We start from the raw sequence: 19,219 nt of genomic DNA, 5'->3' as shown, positions 1-19,219 counted from the left end.
TAAACCTAAACCTATTTTCAGTGCCACTGTAACTTTGGACATTCACTAAATGAACTGCTGTAAGCAAGGACTATGTGTATTGCTTTAAAAAGGTAATATTTCATATTACCTATCATACTACCTAAGAATACAAAGTAACTGCATGTTAAAGCACCAACATAATTTTACATCCAAATAAATTAGGATAGACTATATATTTAGTTTTTGCAAAATGCTATTACTAAAACAAAAACAGCAAGTATCTCAGCAGAAGCTATCTATATTTTGGAATACAAACTGAAAAATCACACAGGAAATAATTAAGCTGATATGTGGTGCATCATATATAACAGTGAACTTTGTTTTTACTTATTGCTCCTATTAAATGGAACAGGGCAGATTTTAATCTGTAATTAAAATGTTAAACAGACCAAATAAGTCTTTCATTTGTGGCAAAGTATTTAAAGGTCTACCTGTTTTCACTGTTTCAGTCTCGATTTCTTGTTCTTCTGCAACATCTTGTAGCAGGTAAGTTTCATCATCATACACAAAAATTTGTGCAGCATATCCTTGTTCTACTCTGGCGCATGGTACTGGCTCTACAATCACTGCTGGATATTCAGAAACTGGTTCATTCTCCTATAGAACCCAGTGAGAAAGATGTGTATAATATCAACATCTTAATCCAAGCAGTATTTTCTGTTTGTAAAGCTAGTCTTTAATATAGTTTTACAAATCTGTCTAGATATAAGATATGAATTTGAGAAAATACATCAGTGTAAAAAAACATGCAAGCATTATTAATTTCTCACCAGATGTGTACCAAGTCTTGGAAAAACATATAATTTTAAATGTACTAGCATTTTATTTTCATAACTTGGAAGTGACTTGGTACATTAGTAAAAGTATAATCAGAATAGAAAAAATAGCATGGTTCAAATTTATACTATTAATATTTTTATATTAATATTTAAAAATACATTTTGGTCAACTCCTGTTGGTGAACATATTCCTGTCTTCTTTTCCCCACAACAACCCTGTAAGGTGGGTTGGGCCAAGAGAGAATTCTTTAATTTCAGTGAAATAATTAAATTTATTCGAGATTTTTGGTTTTTCATTGAATTATTTTTAGATTTATATCCTACCTCTCCCCGGAAAATTCAAGGCAACATACTCTGGCTCTGTCTTCTATTTTTTTCTCTGCAGAAGGAAGCTTGTGAGATTAGCTGGACTAAGTGGTACAGTAGTAATTGTCCCGTGACTGAGGGTAGACTGCCCCACAGTTCTAGCACAATATCTTAACTACTACTATCCATACATTTGATTTTTTTAATCTTCTTTCCAAAATACATTTTGAATTTACATGAAGAACATACGGCTTCTATTTTCTGACCTTGCCTTGAATCTGCACTCCATTGCTGTCAAATTCCAGGCTTGGGCTTCCATTGTGAACTATTGCTGATGTCATTGTACATTCCTTGGATGTATTGCAAGGCTAACAGCAAAATAAGTCAATGTTTTCAAGAACCGCAATGTTGACAGTATGAAGAGGTCCACAAGCCAGGGGGAATATTTCCAAAATTCAACTTCTCACTACTGGAATAAGAGATCCTGAGAGAAAACATAAGCATTAGTTATTCAGTATTTTATATGCTAATGTTTCTAAAAGGTATACAAGGTTACGTTAAAATTGAGTAATACCAAATGGTGTAATTTGCATTGCAAGTAGTCCTTGTTAACTGGCCACAACTGAAAATGGAACTTGATTAAGAAAAGTGATCACTAAGTGAAGCCACAACTGTCCTTATAATCTTACTTCAACTTTCCTTCACTTTACACATCTGTGAAAGTTACAGTGAGGATGGTCGTAAAGTTACATTTTCATCACCATTCTCTGAAAGGTCACTAAACAAGGCAATAGCACTTATACTTATATATCGCTTCATAGTGCTTTACAGTCCTAAGTGGTTTACAGAGTTAGTATATTGCCCCTAACAATAATTTTGCCAAGCTTGGAAGGGTGGAAAGCTAGAGTCATCCTTGTGCCAAAGAGGATGAAACTGCTGGCAGTCAGCAGAATGAACATGCAATACTGCATTCTAGCCACTGAGTCACTGAGGCAATAGCTACATAAGGACTATCCGTATTTGAAAAATTATTGATTTGCCATCTCATCTGTTTGTTAAAGTTTACACATCATCCCCAAAGTATGTACCTTATTTAAAGTTTCAGCTACTTTAAAATCTTTTTAATATTACTTTCAGAAATTATATTACTATTCAAAAGTAATTAACTATATAAACTAAGATGAATTCAAAAAATAACCTAGATATTTAAATAAATTTAAAAATATTACTATTCATTGGTTATGAACTCAAGCATTTTCTGTAGCTATATATTTATATACAATGCTAAAGTTGCTCAATTCATAGTTTCTGTCACAATAATTCTCTACTCGCAACTGTAATATTAAATAATTAATTGTATTAATGAAATACAAGAAATAAAGGAAATAATAAAGCATTCAATCATTAACCCCATCATATTCTGAGCACATCAGTAGAAACTATAACTTTGGGGTGCCGAACATAACAATTCACACATATATGCATATAACGAAAAAGTTTTAAATCTGTCCTGGGAAACTGAGTAGCAACAAAGGATTGGTGAATTCTCGTTCAACCCATTACAAGGCCAGTGGCCAATTACACTCTTTCTCTTTCAGAAAATATTTATGAAAATATTGCCAAGAAAATAAATGGACATGCCCAAGCAGTTGCGACGAGTCAAGACTTCAATGCACACACAGCGAAACACAGATACAGACAACATATACATGCACATGAATAGTAATATTAAAAATATGTACTCTTCAAACACTTATGGTTGCTTCTTGTTGTTAACGCCAGTAAAAACACAAATTTCCTGCCTTCCTTTTGCCATGTCTGTGACTGGTAAAATGCTATTGGTCAACGGGATCCTGAGGATGTTAGCAGCCATTCTCACAGAATGCTACAACCATTCACAATAATTCCTATAGTGTGTGAAAACACTATTGGTCTTTGCACGTGCATGTGCACCAGAAACTGGAAAACCAGGTGGCTGGTGTGCATGCAAGCGCTGGAAACCAGAAGATCATCTTCCCGGTGTGCCGGGTGGCTGCTCTTCTGGTTTCTGGCACACATGCACACGTGAAGACCAGCTGGCCGGCGCGCTGGAACCCAGAAGAGCAACGGCCGATGGCTCATGTTCCAGGAGAGATGGCTCTGTGTGCCACTTCCAGCACACGTGCCATAGGTTTGCCATCACAGTCCTAGACCATTACAGGCAATTTATGACCTGGACAAAGTGAAACTGGATCCCTTTGGTATTTCTGGTTGTCCTCTCTGACAAACAGGACAAGCCTGTATAACAGCCTGTATGCCAACTTATCTATCTTCCACTCTCTATTTCCCTTACCTCCCTGTGCTTGAATTCAAGTGTGGCATTCCCACTAAGTTCCACTGATCCTCTCCCCATCTTCTTTCCTGTTAGCTGCTTGCATTTCCTCATTGCTCCTACCCTATCTTTTTTCCTCCCACTCAGCTATGCCCAATGGTCTTGCCTTGTTTCTCATTGTCTTCTACTCAGAATGGACCAAACACATACTTTGATCTGAATGTGCACTTGAAACAGTGTTCCGTTCATGGAATAATCTGTGCACATAATATTTACACCTCTTTAGTGGCTAGCAGCTATACTGTATATAAATTTATCTAAAAGCTAAGGGAGAGATAATAAGCTTTAAATATGTTATATATACTCAAAAAATTAGTCTTGCAATCATCACTGTACCTTTCTACCAGGGATCAACAGAAAACAAACAATAGGTTTTCAGATACTTTCTCTGTACAAGAGGGAATCTGAATGAACAGTTGCCATAGATGTAGCTAAGTAGCTGTCATCAGAAGACACCTGATGGCTTACCTCTGTTTCCTCAGAAAGCCTCTGGAAATGTCACATAGTCAAAACAGAGATGGCGAAAAAAATAAATTTCTATTTTGTTGTTACTCATCAACAACTAAAATATGAATAGATTATTTAAACTGACTAACTGGAAGAACTCAAAATATTACCTATTAAAATGAGTCTAACAGTATCTGACACAGTTCCTAATTTTAATTATTTAAACATGCATCATTTAGCTTCTTAAATACTACAAACATGGAAAAGAAATGTCACTATATAACTAGTAAAATAAAGAATATTCAGAAAACTTTAACTCATATAATGATAGCATATAAACTGCTTGTAATTAATAGGTCAAGATTTCAGATGTTTAACCCTAACCCTAACACTGGATACAGGAAAACTGGCTACCAGACAAGTCAACCAATTTCACTATGAATTAATATTTAATATTTACACTTAATAATATTTAATATTTAAAAATATTGTCTCCTTCAACTTCAATCCATTTCAATTTCTTCTCTCTGGAACAACAGAAAACATATTGTAACTTATTTGTCTATGATATTAATTCAGGTATTTTAGAGTACTCTCATATCTCTCCACAACATTCCCCAATTTATTCAGTTGCTTCTTGTAGAACAAAGGTGCTAATTCCCCTAATTATTCTCACCCTACCTATATAAAATACTTTTTAGTGCCCAGAAGTAAATATATTTGAAGTAGGGTATAACTGACACATAATAAAGAAAAGCTATCATTTCTTCTGATTTGGGAAATGTATTTTCTCTTCATAAAAAGGGAAAACTGGATGGTTAACAGTTGTCCATAATGACTGGCCATGGTGGCATTTTCAAGAGGTAGCATGCCATCTCCTCTTTCAAAACCATCAACTCTTCTTTCCAAGTACCCTAATGTAATTTGTCAAACTAGCTCAATCTAGTCTGACAGACAAGAACAAGACAGAAGTCCATCTATAAACTCAGAGTTTAAATGTTCAGCCCCTAGCAGCTTATTGAAATTCTGCACAACCAGCATCTAATTCCAAGCATATAAGATTTTGTCTGCAAAATTCCTAGCAAAAAAGTTATAGAAGCCAGTGGGAAGAAACAATGGGGACAGATGTCAGTCCATAAACATGATGTAGAGCTGAATTTGCGTTCAATCATATTCACTTTTTATCTTACACCAGTGTCACTCTGGGCATCTTGATGTCATTTCTCAGAACTCCTCAATGATCCAAGGAGCACTCCAGAACGGTTCCACCACAAAACCGCGGTAGACAAAAGCGCGCTCGATGAAAGCACGTACGTGATGTCATCAAGCGCAACGAAAACATCGCGCTGTGAGCGGTAAATTTAAAATTAAAGCGAAAACCTTACCCTAACCCCCCCAAACCTAACCCTAAACCTAACCCTAAACCTAACCCTTAACCTAACCCTAAACCTAACCCTAAACCTAACCCTTAACCTAACGCTAACCCTTAACCTAACACTAAACCTAACCCTAATGCTTAACGTAACCCTAAACCTAACCCTAACCCTTAACCTAACCCTAACCCTAAACCTAACCCTTACCTTTATGTGAATCGGCTTGCTTTAATTTTATTTTAATTTCAATTTAATTTATTTTTAATTTTTTTCATCGCGCTGCTGATGACGTCAGGTACGCGCTTTCGTCAAGCGCGCTTTCGTCTACTGCGGTTTTGACGGGTCACGCTCCAGAACTACTTACAGAGAGAAAGCAACAGCACAAGATAACCTGGAAATGATATGACAATAATAAAGGACTAAAGAACTTACCACCACCTATAAAAACAAGATCCACACCATGCAGAATTAAAGATGGCCCATCACTTGATCCTAGGAGACCAAAAACCTAAAGCCAATCTATCTCGCTAGGGTTGAATCAAAGTTGGTTCCTCTCTATCCAGACCTTCACAACCTCTTAGCACTCAGTCAGCACTGTGACACATCCCATACACCAAAGATGAAGATGTATAACAGTAGCATCAGAATACTAGCAAATGATCTTGCCCAGCATTCTTATGTAACACTTAAAAGGGGTTTTTAACTGCTAACCTACTGGTAGCATTTCAAAAGCATGCAGATATGAGTAGATAAATAGATACCACTTTGGTGGGAAGGTAACAGTACTCTATTTGCCCCATGCTCTCTCTGCGGCATGTTGTCATGCTGGCCACTTGAGTCTGGAGATATGCTGGCTCAACAGCCTAGAAATGGAGATGAGTATTATCCCCTAAAGTTGGCTTATGACTAACAGAGTAAAGCCCACAGGGACTCCTTTATCTTTACCTTAGAAAGGAAAGAGACCCAAACCCTGAGGGGGACCTAGGCCCAACCTCTTCCTCTCCCCCAGCTCTGACTGAAACCAGCAAGAGAAAGGAGAACACCACAAAACATGTTCAACCCCAAAGCCATCTCAAAAGGATGCCATAGCAAATGTATCAAAAGCCACTGAGAGATCTCAGAAGGCCAGGATTGCTGCAGCACCCCCATCCCAAGCCCTCCAGAAGTCATCTATAAGCACAACCAATGTTGTGCTACTATATCCCAGTCTGAACTCAGACTGCAAAGAGAAAGACTGGAGTTTGAGGGAAAATGTCTAAAATTGTGGGGTCAAAGGATGGCCTCTATAAAAGGGGGCTTAACATTACCTCCTTCAAGACAGGCAGTGCCACCCTCTCCCTCAAAAAAGGCATCTGGACGTTACCAGATGGATAATTTCAGAATAAAACTGAAAACACCAATCAAAAACAAAATGACAGACTTTTCAAATATAGTCAACGAAGACTCATTCTAGTAGAGATGTGAAATCCCTAATTTTCACAGAAAGTCGAAGGAGGAAACCCCCTAGGAACAAAGAGGGTGTACAGTACATTGAATGAATAAAAATTTCCAAGGTCAAGCAAGAAAGAATAAATTGGAGAAAAAGGAAACCTCAGTAAGAAATGAAATAGTATTCTGCATAATTACAGAAACTTTAATAAAGAGAATATACTCAGCAATCAATCACAGAGATGTGACAAACAAAGATCAGCTTTCATTTAAGAAAGCATCTAGAACAAATGAAATGCCAGCTATTGAATTGTTACAAGCCTGCAGGAGAGGTGACTGCTGTATATTAGCTAATATGAATCTAGAAATAAGATCAGTGAATATACCTAAACTGAAGAAAAGAGATAAAGACAATGTAGAACTAATTGAACCATTGTACTAATTTTCACACAAGCGAGGGTTTGCTCAAGCTTTTGCAAATATTAACACAATCATATATGAAAAAATACCAACTAAAGAGATAGGTTTTATAAAATGACAGAGGGACATAAGACCAGATGGCTATCATAAGATAGATAATAAAAAGCAAGAAAATAGAAGAAGCAGCTTCACCTTTGCTTCATTGATTACAAGAAAGTGTTTGTGTAGATTACACCAGAATGTAGAACATACGTTAATAGTAATGATTATGCCATAAATCCTGATTATTCTTGAGGAAACTATATTATAAATAAATTACAGAAAAAATGAGTTTAGAGAAATAGAATGTTTCAGAATAGTGAAGCAAGTAAAACAAATATATATAACTTCCCATATATATTTAACTTCTGCTATAAATGCATTATAAGAACAGCCACACAGGAAAAGATATGACAGCTGAAATCAAAATAAGAAATAGAAATAGTAACAATTAAGATAGACAGACAAGCACTATTTGGTTAGTTGCAAGTAAAGATTTATAAAAACGCATTACACAAGTAAAATTAGATGTGAAAAATCTGAATTAATGTTAAAAAGAAAAAGATAATGAATTATCAACAGACCTGCACACACTCAATGAACTTAAAAGTCAACAGCCAAAAAGTGAAGATGATAGACACTCTACAGAAGAAAGCAATATAAGTTATACAAAATCATAGAGAGTTGAAGGACAATGAAAATCAGAATGGTAAAAGTAATACCGCTCCCATTAATAATATATGCCTATGAAAACTAAACCTTAAAAAAGGTACATGCCTTCAAATTATGGGTATTTGCAGTTTGATTGCTATGAGTGCTACAGACTACAAAAAGAACCATTTAATCCCAGACCAAATAAAGAGTACGGTAATTGCTTTCTTAAGGCAGTGAACAATAAGCAGAAAGTCACATACTTTAAACAGATGATAGAACAGAAAAATATATACTTGAAGGTTGAGAAAAGTAGAAAGAGGGAAAGACTTCTAGAAAGTACTATTTTCAAATCTGTCTTTACACATATTGAAAGCCATCTCAATCACCTACCATCCAATACTTAAAATCTGGACGCTGTTCTAAATCAACCACAGAAATGCAGAACTATCAGCATCTGTAGTGATCCATCAGAAAAAAATACAAATTATCAGAATTAAAATTCATTCCTCCATTAGGAACTGAAAAAAATGTTGCACCCAATCTGTATGTTACTTTCAATTCTTTGATCATGTCTAGGTCAAGCACAGTAGATGTATTATGTCAATATAGAGATAAAGAGCATCCATAACTGCCTTCAAATCAGATTAATATTATCACTCCATGGAAAAATGAGGAAGTCCATCTTGCACCATTGACAGACTCAAGGGGTTTTTGAGTATTTTTGAGGATGATCTGAGTTAAGCAATTACTAGTGGCCAGCACGGAGATAGTTGTGAAAATGAATGCAGGCAAACAGAGGAATGTTCCCATTGGTACCCAATTACTAGCTACCCCAAAGCAGCCCAAACAACAATCACAATACCCTGGTAAGAAGATAGCCAGCAAAAGGAAACACTCAGTAATCACTTTTTCTATGTCAGGACTTCTATGTCTTTAAAACAAAAAATGCATTCAACAGATGAAGCTTTCTTCCATACAGAATTACAATGACATTAAATATTTATTCTATTTTATCTTTGCTTAAAATCCCCCCCCCCCTCCAAAACAGGACATATGATGAACTTAGTTAAAACTGTTGGTAATGTGGATAGGAAGAACAGAACAGCAGGGATAACTCATGGATCATCCTCCAACAGAGATTATTAACCAATTTCGTTGTATTTAAGTACAATGACAATAAAGATTATACTTATACTTATTTAACTGCTGAAACACCCTTTACCATCCAGAACAGCAAAATTGGATGTGATTCAATTAATTCAGTCAAGGTTTAAAAAAAGAGGATTTGATTTCTACCATTATGGTTATCTCATAGGTCTGCAAATTGACTCTGTGATAAGTTCACTCAGATTCAGCCGGAGTTGCTGGAGATCAATGCTCCAATTATTTCTCAACCGTTTTTACCAAATTAAAAGTGAATTAATTTATCTCTAATTGGACCATCCTAGTGGATCACTGTGACAATCCCAGATGGAGACTGATCAAATAATGATCCAACCACAACATGATACTTAAATAGATGCATAGGGTTTTCAAAGTTAATTTCTGTTCATCAAGTGAAAGTCATGGTTAGACATCTATATAAAAGCAACTCTCTTCTGCGTCTAATAACAAGTATTATAGGTAGTTCTCAACTTATGACCTAAATTGAGCTCAAAATTTATGCTGTTAAGTGAGAAATTAGTTAAGTGAGTCTTGCCCCATTTTACAATTTTTCTTGTCACATTTGTTAATTGAATCACTGCAGTTGTTAAATTAGTAACACAGATGTTAAGTGAATCTTGTTTCCACACTGACTTTGCTTGTCAGAAGGTTGCAAAGGTAATCACATGACTCCAGGATACTGCAACAGTGATAAATGTGAATCAGTTGTCAAGCATCCAAATGTAAATCATGTGACCATGGGGCTGTTGCAACAGTCATAAGTGTGAAAAATGGTCATACTTTTTTCAGTGTTGTAACTTCAAAAGATCACTAAGTGAACTGTTGTAAGTCGAGGACTACCTGTACTACCCTGTTTCCCTGAAAATAAGACCTCCCTGGATAATAAGCCCAATCAGGCTTTTGAGCGCATGTGCTAAATAAAATAAGCCCTCTCCCGAAAATAAGCTATCCCCAAAAATATTGCAACACAGCAGTAGCCATGAGGTGACTACACATGCCGCCTCTTGCACCTCAAAAATAATAAAACCTCCCCGAAAACAAGGTCAAGCGCTTATTTCGGGCGTCAAAAGAAAATAAGACCCGTCTTATTTTCGGGGGGAAACGTATTAAAATGATACATAGACTGCATTTCACTAAATGTGTGGTTTGAAATAATGAGAACTAAATAAAAGCTAAAGTACAATCCATTCAAAGTTAAAGAACATTCAGAATCCACTTATTAAACCAAAAAGATTAAACCTTTGCCCCTTTCAGATTTATGCTTTGCTTAATATCAAGCAAGACATATTACAGTATTTTTAATGTGAAAACTATTAAACTACGTTGAATGTCATGTCCTTAAGACTGTGACTGAATTTAGTGTTACTTATAACTCTCATAAGAATCAGGTTTTTCCCTGATTCAAAATTTCCAAAAAGTCATCGCCAATAAATCAGATGCTTTATGCTACATTGCTAACAAAACAAAATAAAGCTATTCTCATGAGCTAGATTAAGAAGAAATGCTTCCCTAAAAATAACTATCCTAAACATACAGGAAAAAGTTACAGGATGTGAGATAAGCAAGAGATGTGACAGGATGGTTCAATATGAAATTATACTGACTTTTCTTACTTTATACTCAAATTAATGAAGCAATGTTAAAAAAAATGAGACAGTGACACTAAAAATGAGAAGGAAAATTTGACCTGCATATGGAGAACTGAAAAACATGGTAGAACCTGGAGACAGTAGAAGAGAAAGAACCAGAGATATTACAAAATACAGATGTGCAAATAGAAGTGGAAGTACTTTGGCAAAAGAAAGGTAAGGTAACGCTAATAATAGGCACCTTGGTTGTAATCCCCAAACGTAGATAGAGTGATGTGGAGCATCACTCAAATGCATTTTATCTTGTGATGATAACTTTTATACCATCAAACAACATCTGCCTATTCCAAGTCTTTGGGAAAGATTTGATAGGTGGATAAAAAGCCCAAATCCAGTTTAAAAACTGCTGATTATTGGGCAAAGCATAATAATAATAATAGACAATGAAGAAGCTAAAGTACTCTGGAACTTTATAATTCAAACAGACAAGCACCTGCTGCATAACACCCCAGATTTAACAACTGTCAATATTCTGAAAGAGAAAAGTCTGGAAAATGGTAGTACCCAGAGACAGCAAAATAGAAAAGAAAAAGCTGGAGAAGATAACAAAATACAAAGACCTGCAAAAAGAAATAGAATGACTGTGGTAAAATAAACAAAAATAGTACCAAATACTAATAGGTGCCTTAGATACAATCCCAAAATATGTGGAGCTCCACTTGAACACCATCAGCATTGACAAAATCACCATCAGCCAACTGCAGATGCAGTTTTACTTGGAATATAACACTCACTTTTCAAATGTTTTCCTAATAATAACTGTATCAAATAGGTTGAGTAGAGAGAGAAAAATTGACCTTAAAACCCCAGAACGCTTCTATACTTCTTGAGTTTTCCTCATCATAGTCATAGTTATAGTCCATTATCTTAATCTTTATAACATACTGATTTTGTAGCTATCTTAAAATTCATATATATATATAGATAGATAGATAGATAGATAGATAGATAGATAGATAGATAGATAGATAGATAGATAGATATATAGATATATATATAGATATATATATAGATATGTATGATGTATGTATGTATGTATGTATGTATATGTGTATGTATGTGTGTGTGTATGTATATGTACATGTACATGTATGTGTGTGTATATAATATTCAAATATAAATACTTTATATTATACTTCATAGCTAATATTTTGAGAACAAAGAATATATGGCTTTTTTATGTATCTGTTCAGTCACAATTGGCTTCACTGATGCAATATATTTCAAATGCACAGATTATGCAAACAAAAGAATGGCCAGTATAGTCAAATGTTTTAAATTTTCAACTAGAACTGGAGAGGCCCTGGCTCAAATCTAGCTCAGCCTAAGATATACAAGCTAACTTCCTCCTCTCTGGGCCCAAACCACCTCACAAGGTTGTTGTTGAGATAAGATGAAGGAAGATCTTCATGCAAGTGCCTTGAGCTTCTATAAAGAAGGTAGGCTATCTAATTAACAATGCAAAAATAAACGTAAAAGGGAAACTCCCTCAGCCGCTGGTTCATTTTTTTTCCATTATTATTTTTTTACCAGTGCTGTTAGAAGGGTCATCATCCCATTCTGTTTTCTCATATTCCAAACAATCAGGACTAAAAACAACAGTCATATGGAGCCAGCCAGCAGTAAAGAGAAAATTGGTCGGGATGCAGTTACAACTTTCTTGTGTAACCTGACTTGTAAAACGTCGCAAATATTACTAGGCCAGGCATATTCAATGGTTCCGTTGTTGTTGTTTTGCAATCTAACGGGGAGGGGAGGGGGAGCCCTGTCACAACCACCAAGACGGTCTAAGCAAGGCTTTCCCCAAATACGTGCGTATGCAATGCTCATCCGGGAAATAATACGAGAAATCGAAAGTAAAGGTTTGGAGGAGGAGGGGGTGGAGGGAGAGCTAGGAGGCAAGTAATGTCATCCCAATTGACAGGGAGACCGGCCGAAGCGGCTTCATTTCCCGGCGACGAGGGCCTCGCTTATCCACTTGCACTTCTTCCCCTTCCAAGACGATCAACAAAGCCAAGCCTACTCCGGGGTGGGGTGCAGGGGGGGAGGGGAAGCGAAGATATTTTAAAAGATTCCCCTTTTGCGGCTGGAGGACGATTCCTTCAAGCTCTTCTTTTCCTCCTTCATTCTTTGCAAATTTGGTATAATACTCCGATTAAGCGGGGAGCGCAGAGACTCCAAAACCCCAAACAAAAAAAACCTGACAGGCAAAAGCTTCGCTGGGTGAAGCCAGCTCAATCAGATTTTCCTGCCCGTCCCCGTCCTTCCTTCACTACACACATACCACATTCTTGTGTACAAGTTGCACAATCGTTTAACTGAGAAGGAAAATTACAGTTCGGCGGAACGGGGGGGGGGCACTTTTTCCAGAGGCAATTGATGTCACTCTCCCTTAATCGCTCCCTTAACGAACATACACACACCAGCACTCGTGTAAACCGATTAATAAAAGGAAAGCTAGATCCCCCCCGCCCCAACCTCCCTGTCTGAGATTTAACACCCCTCCCCCCACACAGATATACAAGCCCCGTGGGACCGCCTAGCTGAGACCAACCTCGCCCGGCCGCTCCGGTCGCCCGGATCACACGCTCGCCAACGGACGGAGAGGGAAGCGGGGCGGGGGTTCAGACAGAGATCGGCTCTTCTTCCCCGCGGCGATTCCTGTTAACGGAATCTCCCCCCCCCCATTCACGGGTCGGGCGGAAAGGGGGACCAAACTAAGCGGGGAGGAGGGGGGGACTCGCCTTTCTCTGCCGTCGCTGCCAAGGCCGGCTTCAGTCCCCGAGAGCCGCTGCCATTTCTCTCTGGGCCCGAAAGGCTCGGTATCGCCTCCGACAGCGCGGACCGGGGCGCCGCCGCGAGGGAGCCCCTCCCCTGCTCCGCCTGCCCTCTCCTTACCTTGTTTATGTGTCAAAGGGAAGCGTCGCCTTCTCGCAGCAGGCCGAGCGGCGGCGGGAGGCAAACAGCCGGTAGCAACCGCCGGGAGAGAAGCAGCTCCGGGCGGGGATGGAAAAGACGAGGGAGGGTTCCTGGCGAACAGCAGTGGCGAAGAGTAGCAGCCGCCCAACGCGGGGGAGGAGACACTGGGGAGGGAGCTGGGCCCGTGCGACACAGCGGGCGGGCCGGCTGGCCTTTTTGCTTGCCTCATTCACCCGCCGCGCTGCCGAGAGAATTACGCGACTCCGGGCCTCCGTCCCCGTTTCTGCACATGCTCACGCACCTGAAGCGCTTTCTCTGAGCGGGCACGGGCGTTCTCGGTTGCATAAAGAAGTGCCGCCGCTGCCGGCCTAGGGCAGCTAATATTAATAATAATATTGTGCTACGGGTTGAGGAATTGAATGTGAAAAGACCGTCAGTTTCTCTTCCCCGGTTACTATAGTATAGAGGAAGGGCAGGAGGTCGGTTCAGTTTAGTAATGGTAGAGAATCGATACTTTTCTTCTTCGGCTCTTTTGGCAAGGATTTTCTTATATTTCTATACTCTCTTTCTCTAAGGTTGTGCAAAAATTTGGGCGGCCACTGGAAGATTTTTTCCCCCTTGCATCTTAGCTGCATTTAGTGATCATCGGGATTTTAGCAGCCTAGAGATGTGCCTAAATTCATCTTTCATGTACTGTATTCTCACATTTCAGTGAGGTGTATCGATAATCCTTGGTTTACGACCACAGTTCAGCCCAATGTTGTTGAGTTTTGCCCCATTTTACGACCTTTCTAGCCACTGTTGTTAAGTGAATCCCTGGCAGTTATTAAGTTACTAACTCAGTTGTTAAGTGAATCTGGCTTCCCCATTGACTTTGCTTGTCAAAAGGTTGCAAAAGGTGATCACATGGATAATGGGGATGCCACAAAGATTATAACTGAAAAATGGTAGTCACTTTTTTCAGTTCCATTGTAACTTTAAACAGTCTCTAAATGAACTGTTATAAGTCAAGGACTACCTGTATTGGGTTAACTGGCTGTGTACATATTATGCACTCACTCACTGTGGGCTGCTTCCCACAGAGCCTTCCTCAACATTTTCAGTTGTCAAATAATGTAATGACATAATTTACACCACCTTGACACACCTGTTTAATCTAATTGCAGGGACTAACAAAAAGCATGTTGGTAAAATTGGCTAGCAGATTTTATACAGCAAAACACATATCTTAAGAGTTTTTGTCACCCCTGGATTTTGCATCTTGGATTCTCAATTCTGCTAATCAATGCTGGCTTGTTTTTCTGATGACGTGTGATTTAGAATTGATCTCAGCTTGCTATTTTAGAAGTATGAGATTGCCTTGCACCTTTGTCTCTGGCTTTCAGACTGGAAAAGCTCAATTCTTCAAAAGATACTATCAGCCTCTGCTTTGCTATTTGCTTTCGGCTGCCATTGAAACGGAGAGGGAGGGCCCTGGTATTTGGGAGGGGAAGATTTGGTACAGGAGAGATTGTTAAAAAGGAGTTTTGTTCTCACCATCTACTGTGCATGCTGAAGACTGGTGTTTAGAGTTGGTCAAGGCCAACCGTCCTGCATACCAACCTGATGATGCTCCTTGCAGATGAAACCCACATGACACATAAGGGATTTGCAGATTGGACAATGGGATGGGGGTTACCGGGGGAGGGGGTTGGACAAATATTTATATCAGGCCTTGCTTTGCTTAGCTGCTATCTTTTCATAACCAGTAAAAGTACTCTTAATTCTGCAAAATGGAGTTAAGAGATTTCTTTCTTGGTTGCTGAGGGAGGCCGGCTTGATGATACATTCTCTTCATTCTGGGAAGGACTTATTGGGATGACCTTCAAGGAGCTGACTCCATCATGGGCAGCACAAGGCAGTAACTTCAAGCAACAGTATTTAGGTCTCATTGAAAGGTTAAAAAAAATCATGTCAGAACTTTTGAGTAATAAAACTTAGAGAAAGTTTCATTTCTCTACAAAGGCTTTTGTATACTTTTGTATAAAACGGCCTTTTTCAACTTGGTGCCCTCTAGTGTTTTGGAATGCATTTTCTCCCTCTGATCACTGTTAATGCTGTCTGAGGTCGCAGATAAGCTAGAGAGAACTAATCTATAACAGCAGCATTGTGAATATTTCATAGCAAAGGAGAAGAGAATGAGAAAAATACAACCAATCTCTCATAAATTTCAAAGACACTTTTCATCTATTTTTCTCTCTCTCTTTTTCTTCGGAATCTGATGTGAACATCTGATATGCTATTTAGTCAGGATGAATACTCTTAATAAAGGTTTGGGAATGCTGTAGCAAAATCACAAACAATAATTACTAAAAATATAGCAACATCAGATCTCCCACATTTTATGCACCGTATCAAATGAAAGTGCAGTTTGCTTGATGTGCTTTAGCATGTTCTGTAAATATATAGCAACTCAATCCTGGATTAACCAGTAGCAAAATAAGGGAAGAGATTTTTCCCTCTGACTATCATGCCCTTAATTCTTTCACTGCCATACTTAACTTTAATCTTTTCTTTTTGTAATTGTCTTTATTTTCCATGTTAAACAATCTGCATTGTTTTAAAAAAATGTTTTCTTTGGCATGGTGAATGATTAACTATTAAGTTCGGTTTGGAAATGTTGTTAAGGTATCAAAGATGGGTTGCTGCTGGTTCGGCCCAGATCAGCTGAACTGGTAGTAGCGGTGAAGGGAGGCTCCACCCATGAGCCCAGACACTTTTGCACATGCGCAGAAGTGTCACACACACGCCCAAACCGGTAGTAAAAAAATTGACAACCCACTACTGCAAGGTATCATATTTGTTTGCATCTCATGGTGTGAGAGTTTTCCTTCCATCACAAAGCACCGTAGTTGGGCTCTGATTAGAGCATTAGTTGGCCTTAATCCAACCCTGGACTGACTTGTTTAACAACAAAATTTAAAGAAGTTTAATTTCTGATGACTACATGCAAACAACAACACAGTTTTCCTAGCTATGTTATAAATATACTGTAGCTTTGAGGCTATTATTGGATTTTCATCCTGCCTTTAATATACAGCTAGTCTTCGACTTACCACAGTTCATTTAGTGACTGTTCAAAGTTACAATGGCACTAAAAAAAGTGACTGATTTGTAACATAAGCTTTGCAGCATCCTCATGTCATTTGATAAAAATTTGAATGCCTGGCAAAAGATTCATATTTATGATAGTTGCAGTGTCCCATAGTCATTGCTACCTTCCGACAAACTAAGTCAATGAGGAAGCCATTCACTTAACAACCGTGTTACTAACTTAACAATTGCAGTGATTCACTTAACTCTGACAAAAAAGATCATAAAATGGGGCAAAATTCACTTAACAAATGTCTTCCTTAGTGACAAATATGGAGCTTAATTGTGTTTGTAAATCAAAGACTACCTTTATAACTCAAGGCAGTAAGCATACTAATACTCAACTGCCTCCTATTTTCTCCACAACTATCTTGGGCTGCACTAAAAGAATGAATGGCCCAAAGTTACCCCAGGTTTTTATGCCTGGGGCACATCTAGAATTCAAAATCTTTTCATTTCTAGGACATCATCACTACTACACCATACTAACTTTCTATATTTGTACACATTAACATCCCAATCTTGTTTATAACCCTAGAATTGGCTGGTAATTTATTCAAGAACCAATCAATCCAATACAACTTAGCTACTACGCCCAGAGTTAGCCAGATGCTGCCATCTGGTGAGATATTAACAGGGATTGATCAACATATCTTTAACAGAGGCAGCAATAGTCATCCTATGCCTTATTACTGCCTGATTTGTCCTAACTATATTCTGACTCATTTATAAAATATCCAATTGTTTAAAAAAGCCCATAGCAATAGATAGAAATGAAACTTTAAATGCACTGTATTTATTGCAATATATATGTTTTGTACTTCCAATTAAAATAAAGTCATTTTCATTCTATCTCCCAAAAAATAAACTTTTGGGAGTATTGGGATCTCGGGGGGGGGGGGGGTAGTGAAAAATCTTCTGATAAATTACCCCCCACAGGACCACTGATTGTACCATTGATATTTTACCTGGGGTGAAGCTTCCAAAGCCCCAAATATATTCAATGTCCCCTAGGGAAATGGACAAAATGAGAAAGTTCATCGATAAGATTTTGGAGAGGGGGTTCATTGAACCGGCGAGACCCAAGGTAGTGGCTCCTGTACTATTCAGAGAGAAGAAAGATGGCTCCCTGAGATTATGTGTTAATTTTAAAAACCTGAACCCGATATCATCTCAGAACCTCTACCCGTTGCCGTTGATGAGGACATGCTGGCCCAATTGGGGAACGGCCGCATCTTCACTAAGTTGGACTTAAGGGAGACATATTATAGGGTCCGAATTTAAGAGGGGGACGAATGGAAAACTGCTTTCAACTGTCCCCTTGGCTGCTTCCAGTTTCGTGTGATGCCGTTTGGCCTACAGGGGGCGCCAGCAGTCTTCATGCAGCTAATTAATGAGGTTTTACATGACCATCTTTACAAGGGCGTTATCGTATATTTAGATGATATCCTTATTTACACGGAAACACATGAAGAGCATGTGAAGCTGGTTCGGACTGTGTTGAAGAAACTTCGGGCAGCTGAACTTTACGCCAAATTGTCCAAATGTGAATTCCATCAGGAGAAGGTTGACTACCTGGACTATCACATCTCCCACGAGGGTGTTGAAATGGACCCCGCTAAGGTAAAAGCGGTCACCGAGTAGGAAGCCCCTCGTACACGCAGGCAATTGCAAAAATTTTTGGGTTTTGCTAATTTCTATCGCCAGTTCATCCCCTCTTTTGCTAAGATAGCTGTTCCCATAACTAACCTTCTGAAGTCCAAAGGTGGGGCCAAACCCAAGCCTAGCAAGCCGCTGGATTGGACCATGGAATGTCAAGCTGCCTTCGAGAAGTTAAAACGGCTTTTTGCGGAGGAGCCAGTCCTCAAGCACCCGGACATGGACACGCCTTTTGTGGTTCAAACTGACGCCAGTGACGTGGCTGTGGGGGCTGTGTTGCTTCAGGCCAATAGTCAAGGTAATTTACAACCCTGCGCATACACCTCGCAAACTAACTGACATGGAGAGACGTTGGGCCATTTGGGAGAAAGAGCCGTTTGCTGATCGCTGGGCTTTGGCCACATGGCGCCATTTTCTAGAATGCGCCAAACACCCTTTCGAGGTGTGGACTGACCATAAGAATTTGGAAGCTTTGAGAATGCCCAGAAAACTTTCTCCTCAACAGATGCGCTGGGCTCAGCATTTCAATCGATTTAATTTCACCCTGAAATACATTCCAGGGGAAATTTTTTTTATGGCTGATGCTTTATACAGACTTCCTCAATACAACTGCTCTAAGCTCAGTGTGGTCCAGCCTGTCATTCCCGCGACGAGTCTCGCTGCTCCTGTTGTTACTAGGAGTCAAGCGCGTTCTAAAGTTGAGATGTCTCAGGACTTTCTTTCCGACCTGAAAAAAGCCCTCCCTGATGATGATTGGTTCCGGCAGCACGTGAATGAATGCACTATGAGGGATGAATTGCCTTGGATTGGGACGAAACTATACGTTCCTGCGTCTCTTAGACTCATTGTTCTTCAACG

General features: G+C 38.8%; 1 protein-coding gene across 5 annotated transcripts in view; it reads right to left on the bottom strand.

Annotated features, from left to right (window-relative positions):
* Positions 1-13,705, bottom strand: part of ELF2 (E74 like ETS transcription factor 2) — a 50,316-nt gene extending 36,611 nt beyond the window's left edge. The window contains exons 1-3 of one of the 5 annotated variants that reach the window (XM_014061765.2): positions 13,550-13,705; positions 1,373-1,590; positions 453-618 (exon numbers count right to left, since the gene is read on the bottom strand). In XM_014061765.2, the coding sequence (XP_013917240.2) occupies positions 453-618; positions 1,373-1,447 (241 nt within the window). In that variant the 5' untranslated portion in view covers positions 1,448-1,590; positions 13,550-13,705. Of the gene's footprint in view, positions 1-452; positions 619-1,124; positions 1,345-1,372; positions 1,591-13,395; positions 13,505-13,549 lie in introns of those variants that run through there. The other 4 variants (XM_014061767.2, XM_087724374.1, XM_087724376.1 and 1 more) reach the window with 4 other exon arrangements.
* Between the last annotated feature and the right edge of the window lie 5,514 nt (positions 13,706-19,219).

The sequence above is a fragment of the Thamnophis sirtalis genome, unplaced genomic scaffold, assembly GCF_051295495.1.
Source record: "Thamnophis sirtalis isolate CommonGarterSnake01/CBP01778 unplaced genomic scaffold, rThaSir2_p1.2 scaffold_10, whole genome shotgun sequence".
NCBI classification, from domain to species: Eukaryota; Metazoa; Chordata; class Lepidosauria; order Squamata; family Natricidae; genus Thamnophis; species Thamnophis sirtalis.
The sequence above is the reverse complement of the archived record's forward strand: the minus strand, read 5'-3'. Positions and strand labels throughout refer to the sequence as shown.